Genomic DNA, 16,028 nt, shown 5'->3' on the forward strand with positions numbered 1-16,028 from the left:
TGCCGATTTTGGAAAGTTTTTGCTGGGATGGGCATTTAAAAAAATCTGATATTCGCTTTTGCGCCATTATCTCCTTTTTAAAGTTTTTAATACTTTTTTAAAGTATTAAAGTTAATCTTGTTCGCATTCTGTACAGTTCATGTCTGATACCACGCGCTAGCGTCATGTGTTCATGAGGATTAGGCTAATCATCACATATAGAAAACATCACAAGTTAAATTAATCATGTTTATAAAGATAAACATGGGTTTATTATAGCCCACTTACAATTTACATTTCAGAGATCATTACAAATAAATTATTAAATGCTAAAACTGAATAAATTTTAATGAACAAACTTGGCGTTGCATTTGCAACCATGTGAAAACAGGGGGTGCTGCAGCCCCCTCAGCACCCATACTTCCCGTGTCCCTGAAAGGGAGGGACCATCAGCTCGGTATCAGGTTACATTTGGTATTGTAAAAGCTCCAGTCATTTATTGCACGCTGAACCCTGCACACTTCCTGTCAGGGTTATTATATAACTAAAACTAAAACTAAATTCATAAAACAATGTTACATAAAATAAAAATAAAATATAAACCTTAAACTTATTTTATTTCAGCTAGTTTCCAAGATAACATTTCTCATTTTCCTTTTTACCGTTATTTCAACTTGATGTACTAATAATAACTGAAAAAAAAATAAAAAGATCTATTTTGGCATATTTAAAAACAACAAAACTAACAAAAATGGCAAAAACACAACTAAATTACTATAAATAAAATTAACAAAAGCAGAAAAAAAATAAAAATAAAATCTAATTCAAAATATTAACAAAAGCAATACTAATATCTCAACGATACTAAATTAACACTGCTTCCTGTCTCACATCTCACGTGGCCTGTTCATCTCCAACAATTAGAAATTGGACAAACATTTGACTTCTGATCACACATTTTCCCACCAACCCTCTCCTCAGGTCTCATTCACAAACGTTATGTATGCAAACGCTTGTGTGCAAAATCTGTGTGGGTGAATGGTTTCACAGAGAAAACATGATTCATAAATAAATGTATACATTTGACTAAATTTAGAAGCAACTCAAACCACATGTACTGAAAAAAACCCTGACTCTTGGTTGAAAGAAACAAGTATATTAAAGGGAAGAAAACTCATTAAAGATGAAAAGACACTCCAGGTTGATGGACAAAACGTTTAAGAGTCGTTCCATAATTTAGGGTATCCATTTTAAATTTATTTCTAGAATCCAAATACATTAGAAAAATCGACTGATTTTAAATGACATTTTCTTTCAAATAAGAAAATTCTTCATTTTACTCATGTCCGCAAATATTCTGTCAACAATGTTACTAATCAAACCCTTCTGTAAATAAAAAATGGTTTATCACAAAATCATGCGACCAGCATCATGTGATGTCATTTTCTTCTGTGGTGGACGCATTATGGTAAACGCCCTTTTGATTTTTTTCTATAGTTGATCTCCAATGACCGACTGACAAGGAGTTTATTAATTACCCGTCAACTATGTTGGTCACATTGTTATGGTTTGCAATATTTTTATGATTTTAATTCAAATAAATATTCAAATGTGAGGTTAACCTGATTAAATAACATTGGTTGACCAGACAAAAGTCTGACATTAAAATTATGAATCAAAATGGTAAAATTGTCAACTATGTTACCTGTCAACCCATGCAGTTTGTCCCACCACCAAGGAAAACATGATTTTCTTTATAATATCAAAATGGTGTTTAATGATTAAGCTTGGAAAATAGCAGATAGGTTACGTTGATAAAATACATAAACTGAAACCAATAGTTGTTTTACTGAGAAAGCATTTTGTTTTTACACCTTTTTCCTGATGTGAAATGTACCCTAAATTATAGAATGACTCTTAAGAGAGAAGTGTGATGCAATGGAAAAGTGCGAGCCTAAGCTTTTCGTCCATCTTTGTTTACATTCCAATGTCTAGAGGCCCGAGCCTGACATCAGCTCTGAAGCAGCAGCAATGTCTGGACAACATCCAGCTATGAACTACTCCCCATAACAGCAATTCCTGTCTACAAGTGCTCGTTTTCCTGCTTGGACATGAGTGAGTTATCGGTGCAATTAAAGCTGTTTGAATGGCAGAATGCCTATGGGAGATGTCTGTCTGAAACAAAATATGAATACATGATGTCACGTCTACATTAACAAGACCATTTATTCACTGTGTAGAACTTTTTTTCTGAGACAGGAATAATTAAACGGTTGACTGATAATAGGTCAGCGGTGAAAGCAAATCTGTGAATTAGGCAAATCAGGCACTGATATGTTTATACATCAGGAGCTGTGAGAACCTTATTTGTTTAAACAAAGAGTGGGACCTGGAATACGCAGGGCTGGACGGTAAATCGCATTTGAATTATTATCGCGATTTCTGCTTCTCTCGATTTATTAAGCATAATCACTTGATATATTTGCCCGCTGGTTATTTATCTTGAAAACCTTTAGTTTTAATTTGTCATCTTGATTTGGTAACAAGCCTCCACAAGTTTTCATTGTTGCAGTTGCCAGAGTTGAAATCCCCTAATCAGAGCTTTTTCTTAAAGGGGTCATATGATGTTGCTAAAAAGAACATTATTTTGTGTATTTGGTGTAATGAAATGTGTTTATGCGGTTTAAAGTTAAAAAAACACATTATTTTCCACATGCTGTACATTATTGTTTCTCCTCTATGCCCCGCCTTTTTGAAACGCGTCGATTTTTACAAAGCTCATAGGTCTGAAAAGCGAGGTGTGCTCTGACTGGCCAGCTATCCAGTGCGTTGTGATTAGCCGAATACCTCAAGCGTGAGACGGAAATCTTACGCCCCTCACCATACTGTGATGATGCCCTGTCCGGCCGGAGCGATCAGTGGCAACGAAAAACACAGCGGCCTAGCGTGAGGGGAAGCCCCGGCTTAGCGTGCGCTGAGGCCGGGATAGAGTGAGCTGAGGCGGGCTGGACTCCACTTTGTCCACGGTGAAATGCGATCGTTTGCTGCAACCGAATCCACAAGCAAACCGTGCGAGTTGACGGTCTCTTGATTTGTGCTTGTGAAAGTGCAATAATTCTGATGAGGTGTAAAAAAATATTTTTTAATTATAAAATATTGTGCAGGCCTATAAAAATGTGACAATACTGCACATAATTAGCAGGAGTTTACAGCAATCCACCAACTGGTCAAGCGATGATAAGAAACATAATTAGCAAGAGTTTATGAAAATTGAACAGACGTTCAAATAATAAAAACAGTGACAATAACAAAATGTAATTAGCAACATTATCCATTGATTTAACAACTGTTTGACAGACAAAAACAAAGTGACGACACCAAAACCAATTAGGAAGTGTTATGGTAATTCAGCAACAGCTCACACGATGGTAACCAACTGATGATATCGAGCATAAATAGCAAGAGTGCATGTCAATTCTGAAAATGCATGAAATCTTTGAAGCTAGTGGGATATATTGATGGATCAAAACTGCAACTAAATCATATAAAAATATATATTCAAATCCAAGCTTCACTTCAGCTTGGTGCATTTAAATGGCTCTCCTCCCATCAGTTTGCAGTAAGCAAATCAATGTTTAATGTTAAAACCACTAAATGGCAACTGACTGTAGAGGGTGTGATGAATTTTTAAAGAGCTCTTTTCTTTACTGTCCATCTGGGTTCCATTTGCCCTTCTGTTTACAGCGGACATCAAAGGATACTTCTCTTTTTCTCAGGAAGTTTGTGTGAGAGGAAGAAGTGTAACATTTTATAGAGCTACAAAATTAGACAGTTTTTTCTCTTCATATTTGATATCATGATAGTCTCTTACTGAAGAATAACAACGTATCCAGTTGGTTTATGACAACATTAACTACAAGTAAATTCTCAAATCCAGTTGCATGGGAAGGCTAGTACCACCTTAAACCACAGAGCAACAAAACTTACCATGCAGTATGAATTATATTAATGCAACAACTGAACAAACCATTTGAGGTTGTGCATTACAGTGGTTTTACAGGTAAACTTTGCAGGTTTCAACTAAAAATTAATTCATTTACTCACCCTTATGTCATTCCAAACCAGTATGACTTTCCTCTGTTGAACATAGATATTTATCAAAAAAGAAAGAAGGTCATACAGGTTTGGAACAACATGAGGTGAAAAAAAAACTCTTTTAATGAAAATTACAGTTTGTTTTAAACAAAAACATTGCACAAGATTTCACAGAACTCATTTAGTATGTCTGATATGCAGTTACACATATTATTATTACACTTATTATTTCTCATGGGCTCTCTATTTCCTTTACTGAAATATCTGAGTCTGCCATCTCAGATCACTTCCCTATTATTTTTGAATTTACTGTCCCCCCCATCAACAGCTAGCAAGTCTCCTGCTCCACCGTGTCATCGTCACATCCTCAACAGTTGAAGAGCTTGCTACTGCTTTTATGGACTTTGCCCCCCATGGACCTGTTTCTCCTGCATGTTCTGGGATCTTAGACTCTATTGCCCCTTATAAGCACAGATTTTCCAAGCTAAGAGCAGATCCCTGGATAAATGATGCCACTCGTGCCCTCAGGCAACGTTGTAGACAGGCAGAGCGGAGATGGAAGGACAAATTACATGTGTCTCTGAAAAAATTAAGGGGTTGTTTTTCTGATTATCAGAGAGCTGTGAAAGAAGAGAAGTCAAAATTTTTGTCTAATATTATTACCAATAGCGGACATTGTCCCAGGGTGCTATTCAACACAATTAAATGTTGTGAATCCGCGCACCTTTCCTCTGACTGATGCCTCAGTCTCCACCTTTTTATTAATAAAGTGGAGTCTGTTAGACAACTCACTAACAGGAGTTCTGGAACTGGCTTACCTGTCGTTGCAGCACATTCTGCGGTGTTTGAACAGTTTGAAACAGTTTCATTGTCATTCCTTACTGAAGTAGTGCAACATATGAGGGCCACAAACTGCCCCTTGGACGTTGTTCCAACCAAACTGTTAAAAGAGGTTTTTACCACTGTCGGGCCTTTTCTGTTGGCTTTGATTAATACATGTCTTAGCTCAGGAACTGTCCCTGCCGCTTTTAAACATGCTGTGGTTAGACCTCTTCTTAAAAAAAAAACACATCTGGATCCCTCAGTTTTATCTACTTTTAGACCAGTTTCCCACTTTCCTTTTCTTTCAAAGGTTTTAGAAAAAGTTGTTTTTATACAATTACAGTCCTTTTTAGAAAATAACTATCTTTGAGAAATTCCAGTCTGGATTCAGATCGTGACATAGTATTGAGTCTGCACGGTTAAAGGTGCACAACAATATTGCTCGGTCTGTTGATGAAAAGTGCCCTGTTATATAAGTGTTTTCTTGATCTGACGGCGGCCTTTGATAAAGTGGACCATGAAGTCCTTCAGTCTCACCTCAATCATTCTGTTGGCATTCGGGGTACTGCACTTCAGTGGTTCTTGTCATATCTGACCAACAGAAGTTTTTCTGTAATGATCGGGGACATGTCCTCCTCTACTGCCTCTCTCTCTTGTGGGGTGCCACAAGGCTCTATTCTCGGGTCTGTTTTATTTTCACTTTACATGCTGCCTCTCGGGTCAATTATAGCCAGACACACAATAGCTTTTTACTGCTATGCAGATGATTTGCAAATTTATTTGCCTATGAGGCCGAAAAATGCTGACGCAGTTGGGTCGCTAATTGATTCATGACATTAAACTTTGATTGCAGCACAATTTCCTTCACTTAAATGAAGAAAAGACTGAATACATTTTATTTGGAGAGTCTGTAACTTCTGACTTTTGTGCGCTGACTTCAAAGCTTAGACCAACTGTCAAAAATCTCAGTGTGACTTTTGATAGTAGCCTGAAATTTGATAAACAAATTGACACCGTGGTTAAAGCAAGTTTTTTTTCAGCTACGTCTTTTGGCCAAGGTCAAACCATTTTTGTAGCGCCCTGACCTTGAGAATTCATGCTTTCAGAGCAATTCATGCTTTTATTAGTTCAAGAATAGATTACTGCAATGCACTTTATGTTGGTTTTTCACAGTCGTCTCCAGCTGGTGCAGAACGCTGCGGCCTGTCTTTTAACCAATACACGCAGACATGAGCACATCACCCCAATTCTCTATTCCCTCCACTGGCTTCCAGTTTCGTTTAGATTTGATTAAAAAATTTTATTATTTGGTTTTAAAGCTCTCAATGGCCTCGCCCCACCTCATTTAACTGAGATTCTGGCTTTTCGCCAGCCAAACAGGGCTTTGAGGTCAACAAATCAACTTTAGCTGGAAGTCCCGAGATCAAGGTACAAACACTGGGGTGACCGGGCCTTTTCCGTGGCTGGGCCGAGACTTTGGAACAAGCTTCCCCTTGATATGCGTACTATTACTGATCTGGGTCTTTTTAAAAATAGGCTTAAAACTTATTTATTTAGACTGGCATTTAATACCTAGCAATGTTGTAATATTTTCATGTATTTTAAGTGTTTTATGTATTTTATGGTTTATTACTTTACCTATTTTGCTGTAGCCAATTATACTTTTGTTTTTACTGTATTATTTTCTGCTCTTATTGGAAAGCACTTTGGTCACCTTGAGTATTGCAAAGCGCTATAAAAATAAATGTTGATTGATTGATATCATGTGAAGCACACATCTGAAATTCAGTTAATGTTTCTTCTTTACTAAAATAAAGAATTATGCACAAAACATCACATTGTAGCTTGCATTAAAATTTTAATATATTTAGAAGAAATGAGCTCCTTATATTTGGTTTTACTTTCTTTGCTCTTTATCACCATGCTGTGCTAAAATTGATGTAGTAAGAGAAAATGATGAAATCAGAGACGCTCCCCTTGAAATCCGATCAACTGTGGACTGTTTAGGGTTACCACGTACTGTAGCAACTTGACACATTAATATAGAATGCGTGGTCAAAGGCATTCAAATGAATAACTGCTTCAAATAAATGTGTCATCCACTCAGAAAGTAGCTTCAGAACTGCTTCTTTTATATGAAATAAATAATACAGCTTTAAATGTATTTTTTTTCTGTACATTAATGTGTCCTTTTATTTTTCTATATTTTAATAATGTTGTTTATTGCACACACACACACACACACACACACACACACACACCAACATTAATGTACAGAAAAAAACAATTTAAAGCTGTATTAATCTTTTATTGTTTTGATGCTTGTATATCTTTCACTATTTTGATGCTTGTTTATCTTTCATTGTTTTGATGCTTGTATATAAGACAGACAGATAGATAGATAGATAGATAGATAGATAGAAATACAAATGGCTGAATTCTGAAAAGGCTACAGAACACAACTGTTAGTTGTTATCAGGAAGGGGAAGTTGCATAAAACCACCCAGACAGTGCAGGAACATATAAATGCAAACTCCTATATGAGGTCTATAAAATTCTGATCAGAGGATGATTTAGTTAAACAGAAACGTCTCTTGGAGATGTTGATGGAACAGAAACCACCTGGCAGCACCGAAAGGACAATTTGCATAGGAACAAAAATCTGCCACAACGGACTTTTCTTGTATCTTACTTACAAGAGGATGAATTTAACAACATAGAATAGAAAAAAGACAAATCACATCAATTCCAATGAATTAAAACCACAAACTTGGCCAGCAGCAGACAATAGTACTAAAGCCATCTCATTGTGTGAATGATTACGACATGCCATTTTTGATACCAGTGAATAAATCTGTTTCTTTATTCAATTCACTTCATGGCAGGAACAGATAGTTATGCTAGAGAATTTGGCAGCATGCCTTAAAACACGATTAATTAATATCTGTATCAAACATAATCAGAGACACAGTGGCTTTGCATTTATTTTGGCCGTGTCCCAGCTGCTGCAGGAAAAAGACCAGCTGTCAGCCTTTCACATGCTCTGCGTAATGCTGGCAGACAGGTTGACTTGTAGTTAGAAGGTTTCTGCAGGTTTTATGAAGTTAAATATTTGAAGACCTTTTTAAGACTATGTAAAGAAAATGTAAGGAACACAATGTGTATTAGCAACACTTCAAAGTTCAAAGTGAAAATACAACTTCCAACTGATCTCCATTACTTTTAAAATAATTTTACAAAAAAAAAAAAAATTGCTTAAGGTTTGAATAGCTCTGCTCCAAACCACTAGAATATGAATACAGCTTTTATTGTATCTTCTGAGCACACTGAAAAAAAGATGCTCTTCATTTAGTATATTTGTCTTGTTTTCCAGGGCAAATATCTAAGTTTCTAAAGATTACCAAATAGATATACAAATATCTAAACATTTACATTGAGAAGCAAAATTACATAAGAAATCTTGCTATCTTGAAATTGGTCAAAAAGAAGTGCTTATGATTTAAAAGTACAAATATATGCCAATGGGCTCAGAAAACAAACAAACAAACTACTTAATTCAAAGTAAAAGTTTTCATTCCCCATTCACAGATATTTGTTCTGGTTTTAAACTTAATTTTGTCCAATTTCTCAAAAAAAAACAAGACTTCACAGCTTTTTACATTTTTTTTGCATCTCAAGCAAATGTATCTTGATTTAAGGATATTTCAATTGGAAAACAAGACAAAAATACTGAAGATTCGTTTATTGCAGTGCCTGCCAATGGGCTCAGAAAACAAACAAACAAACTACTTAATTCAAAGTAAAAGTTTTCATTCCCCATTGACAGATATTTGTTCTGGTTTTAAACTTAATTTTGTCCAATTTCTCAAAAAAAAACAAGACTTCACAGCTTTTTACATCTTTTTTGCATCTCAAGCAAATGTATCTTGATTTAAGGATATTTCAATTGGAAAACAAGACAAAAATACTGAAGATTCGTTTATTGCAGTGCATGCAACATTTAATGCCATGACTTTATGAATTTAACCCCCGGTTTCACAGACAAGGCTTAAGCCTAGTCCCAGACTAAAATACATGTCTGAGCTGTTTTAACTGAAAGAAACTTGCACTGCCATATCTTAAAATATATGAGTGCCATTGTTTTGTCTCAAGATTCACACCAGTAATGTTTTTTTTCCCTAAGGATTGTTTATAAAAGACATTTAAATGTCCTAATTGAACTATGGCCTAAACCTGGCTTAGTCTAAGCCCTGACTGTGAAACCAGGCCTAAGACTTTCTGCTCTGATTTAAGAATAAGAATGTGTGGAAGGGTGAATTAAGACTTTTTAAGACCCACAAAAATGAGTCATGGGTTTTATTTGTTAAAGTGTGCCAGAGTTCAGTTGGGAAAGGTTCCAGCTGTGATGGCCGATAGACTTTGGCGGGGTTTTTTTTGTTTTGTTTTTTTGCAGGGGGACGAATATTACTTTTATGGTAGTGCGAAGAGGAGGAGATCTGGTATGACAGTTCATTCATAAAAAAATGGTTGAAATGGATGTGTTTAATATCTGTAGCATTGTCTTTAAAGAAGTTGAAAGCAGCCCTTTGTCAGTTGAGAAAACCATGTGGCCATTGTAGATTAGCAGCTAACATGTAGCCTAAATTTACTATTTTTAAGACTTTCTGCTCTCATTTAAGACTAAGAATGTGTGGAAGGGTGAATTAAGACTTTTTAAGACCTGCAAAAATGAGTCATGGGTTTTATTTGTTAAAGTGTGCCAGAGTTCAGTTGGGAAAGGTTCCAGCTGTGACGGCCGATAGACTTTGGCGTTTTTTTTTTGTTTTGTTTTTTGGCAGGGTCCAGATTATCACTTTCCCTCAGGCACATTCCTCACTGCCCCCACCCACCTGCCCAAAATAAACCAGGGGTCTTATCCCTTTCCACATGTACGGAAGCACAAACTACAGCAAACAAACTAGTGTTATGAGGCAACAAGTAAATATGTCTAAAATCATTAGTGTGTTGTTGCAACTGGGCGTATCATCCAGTTTCGCATTCTCATATTCAGAACGCAAGCAGGGGTGTAAAGTATTCATTATATAACCATTCAAGTACCACGCAATCATTGTGCAACATCTCAACGTACAGACAGTGCTGCATGTCTTGATTGCATAACTGCCCACAATATTCAAGTTTTCTGGCAACGACTTGATATGAAGATCATACTTGGAACTGAATGCTAATGCTCCAATAATATTTCTGTCGGCCGCCAACCAACAGTTGTAAACACCTGCAAACGCTTCAGTCAGCACATCACATGCCCAGCATACGCAAATCACATGACCTTGTTCTCAAAAGCAGGGTACAAAATGTTCAAATCCAACATGATTATTCAAAAAAGAATAACCTGCAATGCTCCTTAATCGGAAATCTTGGGTTAAAAAATTCCCCAGGAAGGGTACAGATGTCACAGCACTTCTGGAGCACATGAAACAGTCATTATGGGAAAGCAGTATTACAACGGCATGGAACATAATCACAATAGTGTTACTGCATGTTGCCTTTCAGTTCCATAAATCAGCTACAAATTATCTTACTGACTAGTGTTTTCAAAAGTATGTGTACCTGATACTTCAATTTTAAAAACATAACAATACCAGCCTTTCTCCAGTACCGGTAGTACAGAGTATCAGGTCGATTCGGTACCTGCTGATGACAAAAAAAATCTGATGTGTCAAAATAGATCTGTGCATTAAGTCTTGCAGTGTAAATGCAATAGAGCTGCCAAATGCTCTGCTACCTGTAATGTGTTTCTTTGTTATTTTATTATTTTAATCTGATCTCGTTAATGCAGTGGGGGAAAAACATTAAATTGTTTTAAGTGTGTTTTTTTATTTGGTTGGCAGTGCATAACGTAGATGATTGACAGGTGTTGTTGTCATGACCACTGCTCCAGACGAAGACTCTTCATTGTCTCAAATAGCAGGGCAACCGAACTCTTTCTGTATGTAGGAGGGAGAGACCTTCAATATTCAAAGTTCATTTTGAGAAATCAACAAATATGCATATTCTGCATGATCCGGCATTTGGCTTCATGTTCTGAGATAATCAGTAATTATGTCTTAAACCTTCCTTTATTTTCGGTCACATGACATCCTAACAAGCCTCAGCCTGCACATACGAGCTAAACAACTACAGCTAATATATAACTGTGTGCCAGACCATATGTGTTGGGAATGTCACTGTTTGATATGCGGTTCAGGTTTAACAAACAACAAGAACAAACATAAATGCATGAAGTAATAAAATTACTTCATTCACAATTTCAGGATCGTAGCTACAGTCTGGTAAGAAAACGATGTTGGAATTTACGCATCTGGCTTGTGATTAGTTGTGCACCAACATAATCCAAAACTATACAATTTGAGTATTTAAATGTAGTGTGCTTTTGAGCAGTGACGGTCAGATGTACTCAATCCCTCTGACTGTATATTGCTTAGTTTAGGAGTTCTGCTTTCATAACTCACTTCACAAAATCTCACACTCAGCATAAAACATTACAGCTTCAGCCCCAGATAAATTAGTCAAGTTATTTCCTCAAGTCCTGCTCGCTGTCTTGTAAAAAACTATTGTAATTATTACAATATCAATAGCAATAACGATTTTGTCATGATGCTGCAGCTTCACCCTCTAATGGACTCCTGTTTTTTTAATTTGTAGGATTTACATCATGCAATTTTAGTGTAAATTCAAGTACATGAGGAGCATGTGTAAATAAACATAAGCAACATGTCAGATGACAGCTTCTGTTCCACCTTTGCATTGTAAAGATGGATTTTGTTGATGTTGGAAAACATTTGAGTGTTAACAGTCTATAGTATTGTGATTAATTGCAGTAACTGGTTAAATTTAAAGGAATAGTTCACCCAGATATGAAAATATTGTCCTTATTTTCTCACCCTCAAGTTGTTCCAAACCTGTATACATTTCTTTCTTCTGTTGAACACAAAAGAAGATATTTTGAAAAATGTTCATAATCAAACAGTTGCTAGTAGCCACCGACTTCCATTCAATTTATAAAAATAGCCGGTAACACTTTATTTTAAGGTGTCCTTGTTACACATGTTTTATGTACTTACTATTATAATAACAATTAATTATGCTTAATTACATGCAAGTTACCCTAAGCCAAACCCTAATCCTAACCATATAGTAAGTACTTGTAGTTACATCGGATTTCTTTTTATGTACAGTTGGGAGCGCTGAGCATTATAACCAATCACACACATTTCTGTTGAGCTTGTGAATGCAATGGCCAATCAGCAGCATTCTGATTCATCACCGCGGAGAACGCTGGAGTTGACTCACTGACGGAATTCTGAATCTGCGTTCATGAATTCTCTAATCATCATAAATGACAAATCCAGAAAATGTGTAAGTAAGAATCATTTTGCAGTTTAGACAGCTTCAGTGATTATAACATGAGTTTTTGCAAAAGTGCATAACTCACATTAGACTGAAATCATGGACCGCGGCTTTCTTGCTGGCTTTCTTTATATAATTTATTCCTAGTTTGAATAACAGTTTTGTTTTTGTCTTGATTTTCTAATCTGTAAAAATAAATAAATTCACATTCATAAACTGTTTTTAACTTTTGCCTGTAGCCAGAAAAAAAAACTTTTTGTAAAAAACTATTGTAATTATTACAATATCAATAGCAATAACGATTTTGTCATGATGCTGCAGCTTCACCCTCTAATGGACTCCTGTTTTTTTAATTTGTAGGATTTACATCATGCAATTTTAGTGTAAATTCAAGTACATGAGGAGCATGTGTAAATAAACATAAGCAACATGTCAGATGACAGCTTCTGTTCCACCTTTGCATTGTAAAGATGGATTTTGTTGATGTTGGAAAACATTTGAGTGTTAACAGTCTATAGTATTGTGATTAATTGCAGTAACTGGTTAAATTTAAAGGAATAGTTCACCCAGATATGAAAATATTGTCCTTATTTTCTCACCCTCAAGTTGTTCCAAACCTGTATACATTTCTTTCTTCTGTTGAACACAAAAGAAGATATTTTGAAAAATGTTCATAATCAAACAGTTGCTAGTAGCCACCGACTTCCATTCAATTTATAAAAATAGCCGGTAACACTTTATTTTAAGGTGTCCTTGTTACACATGTTTTATGTACTTACTATTATAATAACAATTAATTATGCTTAATTACATGCAAGTTACCCTAAGCCAAACCCTAATCCTAACCATATAGTAAGTACTTGTAGTTAATTAATATTACTCAGTACTTAAATGGATAATTACACTGTAACAATGACACCTTAAAATAAAATGTAAACAAACTGCTCTTACATAGGTTAAAAAAATGTCCCAGGAAGACAATTCCAGAGGAAAAATATTGCCCTTTAGTGTATAAGTTAATTTCTGACCTGTCTGAACTGCTCCTCATAGGTCCAGTCTGCGTGGTCCTGTCCATGGAGCGGCCCGTGGGATGAATGTGTGGAGTGAGTCAATGCCCGCGGTTCACTTTCAGAACCAGGCCGAGCCTTAAGCAGCTGGGAGTGAGGGTGTAAATGGCGGTGGGGTAAGAGAAGGATGCCTCTGCCTGGGGTAACAGCCTCACGGCCTGACGGTAGCACTTCGTCACCTAAATCGTCATCATAGTCTTCTTCCATCTCACCCTCAAAGTCATCTTCATCCCATTTCTGTTTTCTGCGCAGGAACACATGAGATGAAATGTTACAGAGGGACGGTTATGAATTCAGGCAACTCATTCAAGTTAATGAAACATTGCTATGGGTTAACTGCCATCCAACTACCATGCCACGAATTCTGTTAAAATGAGAAAATGATTTACAGAAAGCTACATATTAAATATATAGTAGGTACACAGTAGACTTGTACATTTTCTGAAGACGTGAGAGATGCTTGTCCAATTTCTTTTCAGCACATTTCTTTTAGCCATATTTATAGCAAAACTTTCTGGTATTTCTGAATTTGATTGTTTTTTCATTTTTTTTTAATTTCCTCAACATGGCATACACTACTGGTTAAAAGTGGAATAATTATGATTCTGTAATGTTTTTGAAAGAAGTCTCTTATGCTCACCAAGGCTGCATTTATTTGAATAAAAATACATTAAAAACAATAATATTGTGAAATATTATTACAATTTACAAGAACTGATTTCTATTGTAATATATTTTGAAATGCAATTTATTTCTGTGGTTTAAAACGGAATTTTTAGCTGCCATAATTCCAGTCTTCTGTGTCACATGATCATTCAATATGTTGATTTTGTATTCACTTATTTTTGATAATCGGGTACCACAAATAAAGAGACTTTAATAAATGTTATTTTTATAACCAAAGGTTTAAACAGTTTTTGCTGCTTACCATATTTGTGAAAATCATGATACAATTTAGTTTTCAGGATCCTCTGATGAATAGAAAATGTAATAGATAGAAAAGCAGCATTTGAAATACAAATCTTCTGTAACTTTATAAATGTCTTTACAGTCACTTTTGATCCATTTAATGCATCCTTTCTGAATAAAATTATTAATTCCTTTTCTTTCTTTACTTACTCCAAACTTTTAAATGGTAGTGTATCATAGTTTCCACAAAAATATTCAACATTGAGCAGCAAATCAGCATATTAGAATGATTTCTGAAGGATCACGTGACACTGAAGATTGGAGTAATGATGCTGAAAATTCAGCTTTGCATCACAGGAATGAATGACATTTTAGAATATATTCAAATAGAAAACAGTTTCATTTTATTATACTGTAATAATATTTCACAATATTACAGTTTTTACTAAATTTTTGATCAAATAAATTCAGCTTTGGTGATCATAAGTGACTTCCTTCAACAACGTAAAAAAATTAACTTTATTCTAAACTTCTGACCGGTATATGTAATGAACTCCCCTTTAACACATGTATATGCACAAATGTCACAAATTCAGCACAACATAATGCCGTTTAAATGTAAAACATCCAACTCAAGTAGCAGCCAATAACTTATTTGCATTAATTTGCCAACTTACATCTGCTCTTCCTCCTCAGACCCCATCATATCTTTGTATTGCTCCTCCCCTTCCTCTTCATCCTCCTCCTCATCAACTTCGTCTCCTCCACTGCTGTGTTCAGACATGGGGCTGTCGGCCCTCTGAAGTCCAGCTGCTACTGCACGCATTGCTGCTAGCGCCGCCATCTGCGCCTGCTCTGTTTCAGAGACAGAGATTGCTTTCAGCCCCTCCCCTACGGGGGCGGGGCTATGCGATTGCCCCGCCTGCTCCATCAGCAGTTTGGCTCTCTGCTGTCTGTGCAGGTTCTCCATCACCGCCTGCAGCTTCATTGCCTGGGAAACAGGACACGCTAGGATTCTGGCCCCTTCACTTCCCCCAACAGCCGAAAACAGACCGGACCCCTTTCTATAAACCTGATCCAGAAGGCAGGGCTTCAGGAAACAGGAAGTGTTGGTCTTCTACTTGACGGACACCAGCAGACAGCTAAGGGGAAGATGACCCCCACACACAGGGGCCTACCTGAGAAAGAAAAATTATAAAACGTTAATTTAAAATATTTGATATATAAAAATTGGCGCTGCACCAAAATTTCAGCAACCAAAAAGTTTTGGGCCAAAATAGCAATTTTCAGTTTCTACTGAAATTGTTTTGGAAGGCAAAATCAGAGACCAAAACAGCAACAGTTAATTAGCATTTCTCCTATGGCATGTTTTGACTGTCAGCAGCTATTGTGCACACAACGTGGATAAACAGGGGAAGTCGTGGCCTAATGGTTAGAGAGTTGGACTCGTAACCCAAAGGTTGCGGGGTTCGAGTCTCGTACCGGCAGGGATTGTAGGTGGGGGGAGTGAATGTACAGCGCTCTCTCCCACCTTCAATACCACGACTGAGGTGCCCTTGAGCAAGGCACCGAACCCCCAACTGCTCCCCGGGCACCGCAGCAAAAAAAATGGCTGCCCACTGCTCCGTGTGTGTGTTCACTGCTGTGTGTGTGCACTTTGGATGGGTTAAATGCAGAGCACTAATTCCAAGTATGGGTCACCATGCTTGGCCACATGTCACGTCAACAACTACAACAGGTAAGCATGTC

The 16,028-nt window shown here is 36.5% G+C and overlaps 1 protein-coding gene across 1 annotated transcript in view; it reads right to left on the bottom strand.

The window, feature by feature from the left end:
* The window catches only part of arid3a (AT-rich interactive domain 3A), a 43,874-nt gene that overhangs the window by 15,306 nt on the left and 12,540 nt on the right, over nt 1-16,028 (bottom strand). The window contains exons 2-3 of the mRNA XM_016575568.1: nt 14,957-15,457; nt 13,332-13,614 (exon numbers count right to left, since the gene is read on the bottom strand). Of these exons, the coding sequence (XP_016431054.1) occupies nt 13,332-13,614; nt 14,957-15,267 (594 nt within the window). The 5' untranslated portion in view covers nt 15,268-15,457. The remainder of the gene's footprint in view (nt 1-13,331; nt 13,615-14,956; nt 15,458-16,028) is intronic.

This window comes from Sinocyclocheilus rhinocerous, unplaced genomic scaffold, assembly GCF_001515625.1.
Source record: "Sinocyclocheilus rhinocerous isolate Xijiao unplaced genomic scaffold, SAMN03320098_v1.1 scaffold324, whole genome shotgun sequence".
Taxonomy (NCBI): Eukaryota; Metazoa; Chordata; class Actinopteri; order Cypriniformes; family Cyprinidae; genus Sinocyclocheilus; species Sinocyclocheilus rhinocerous.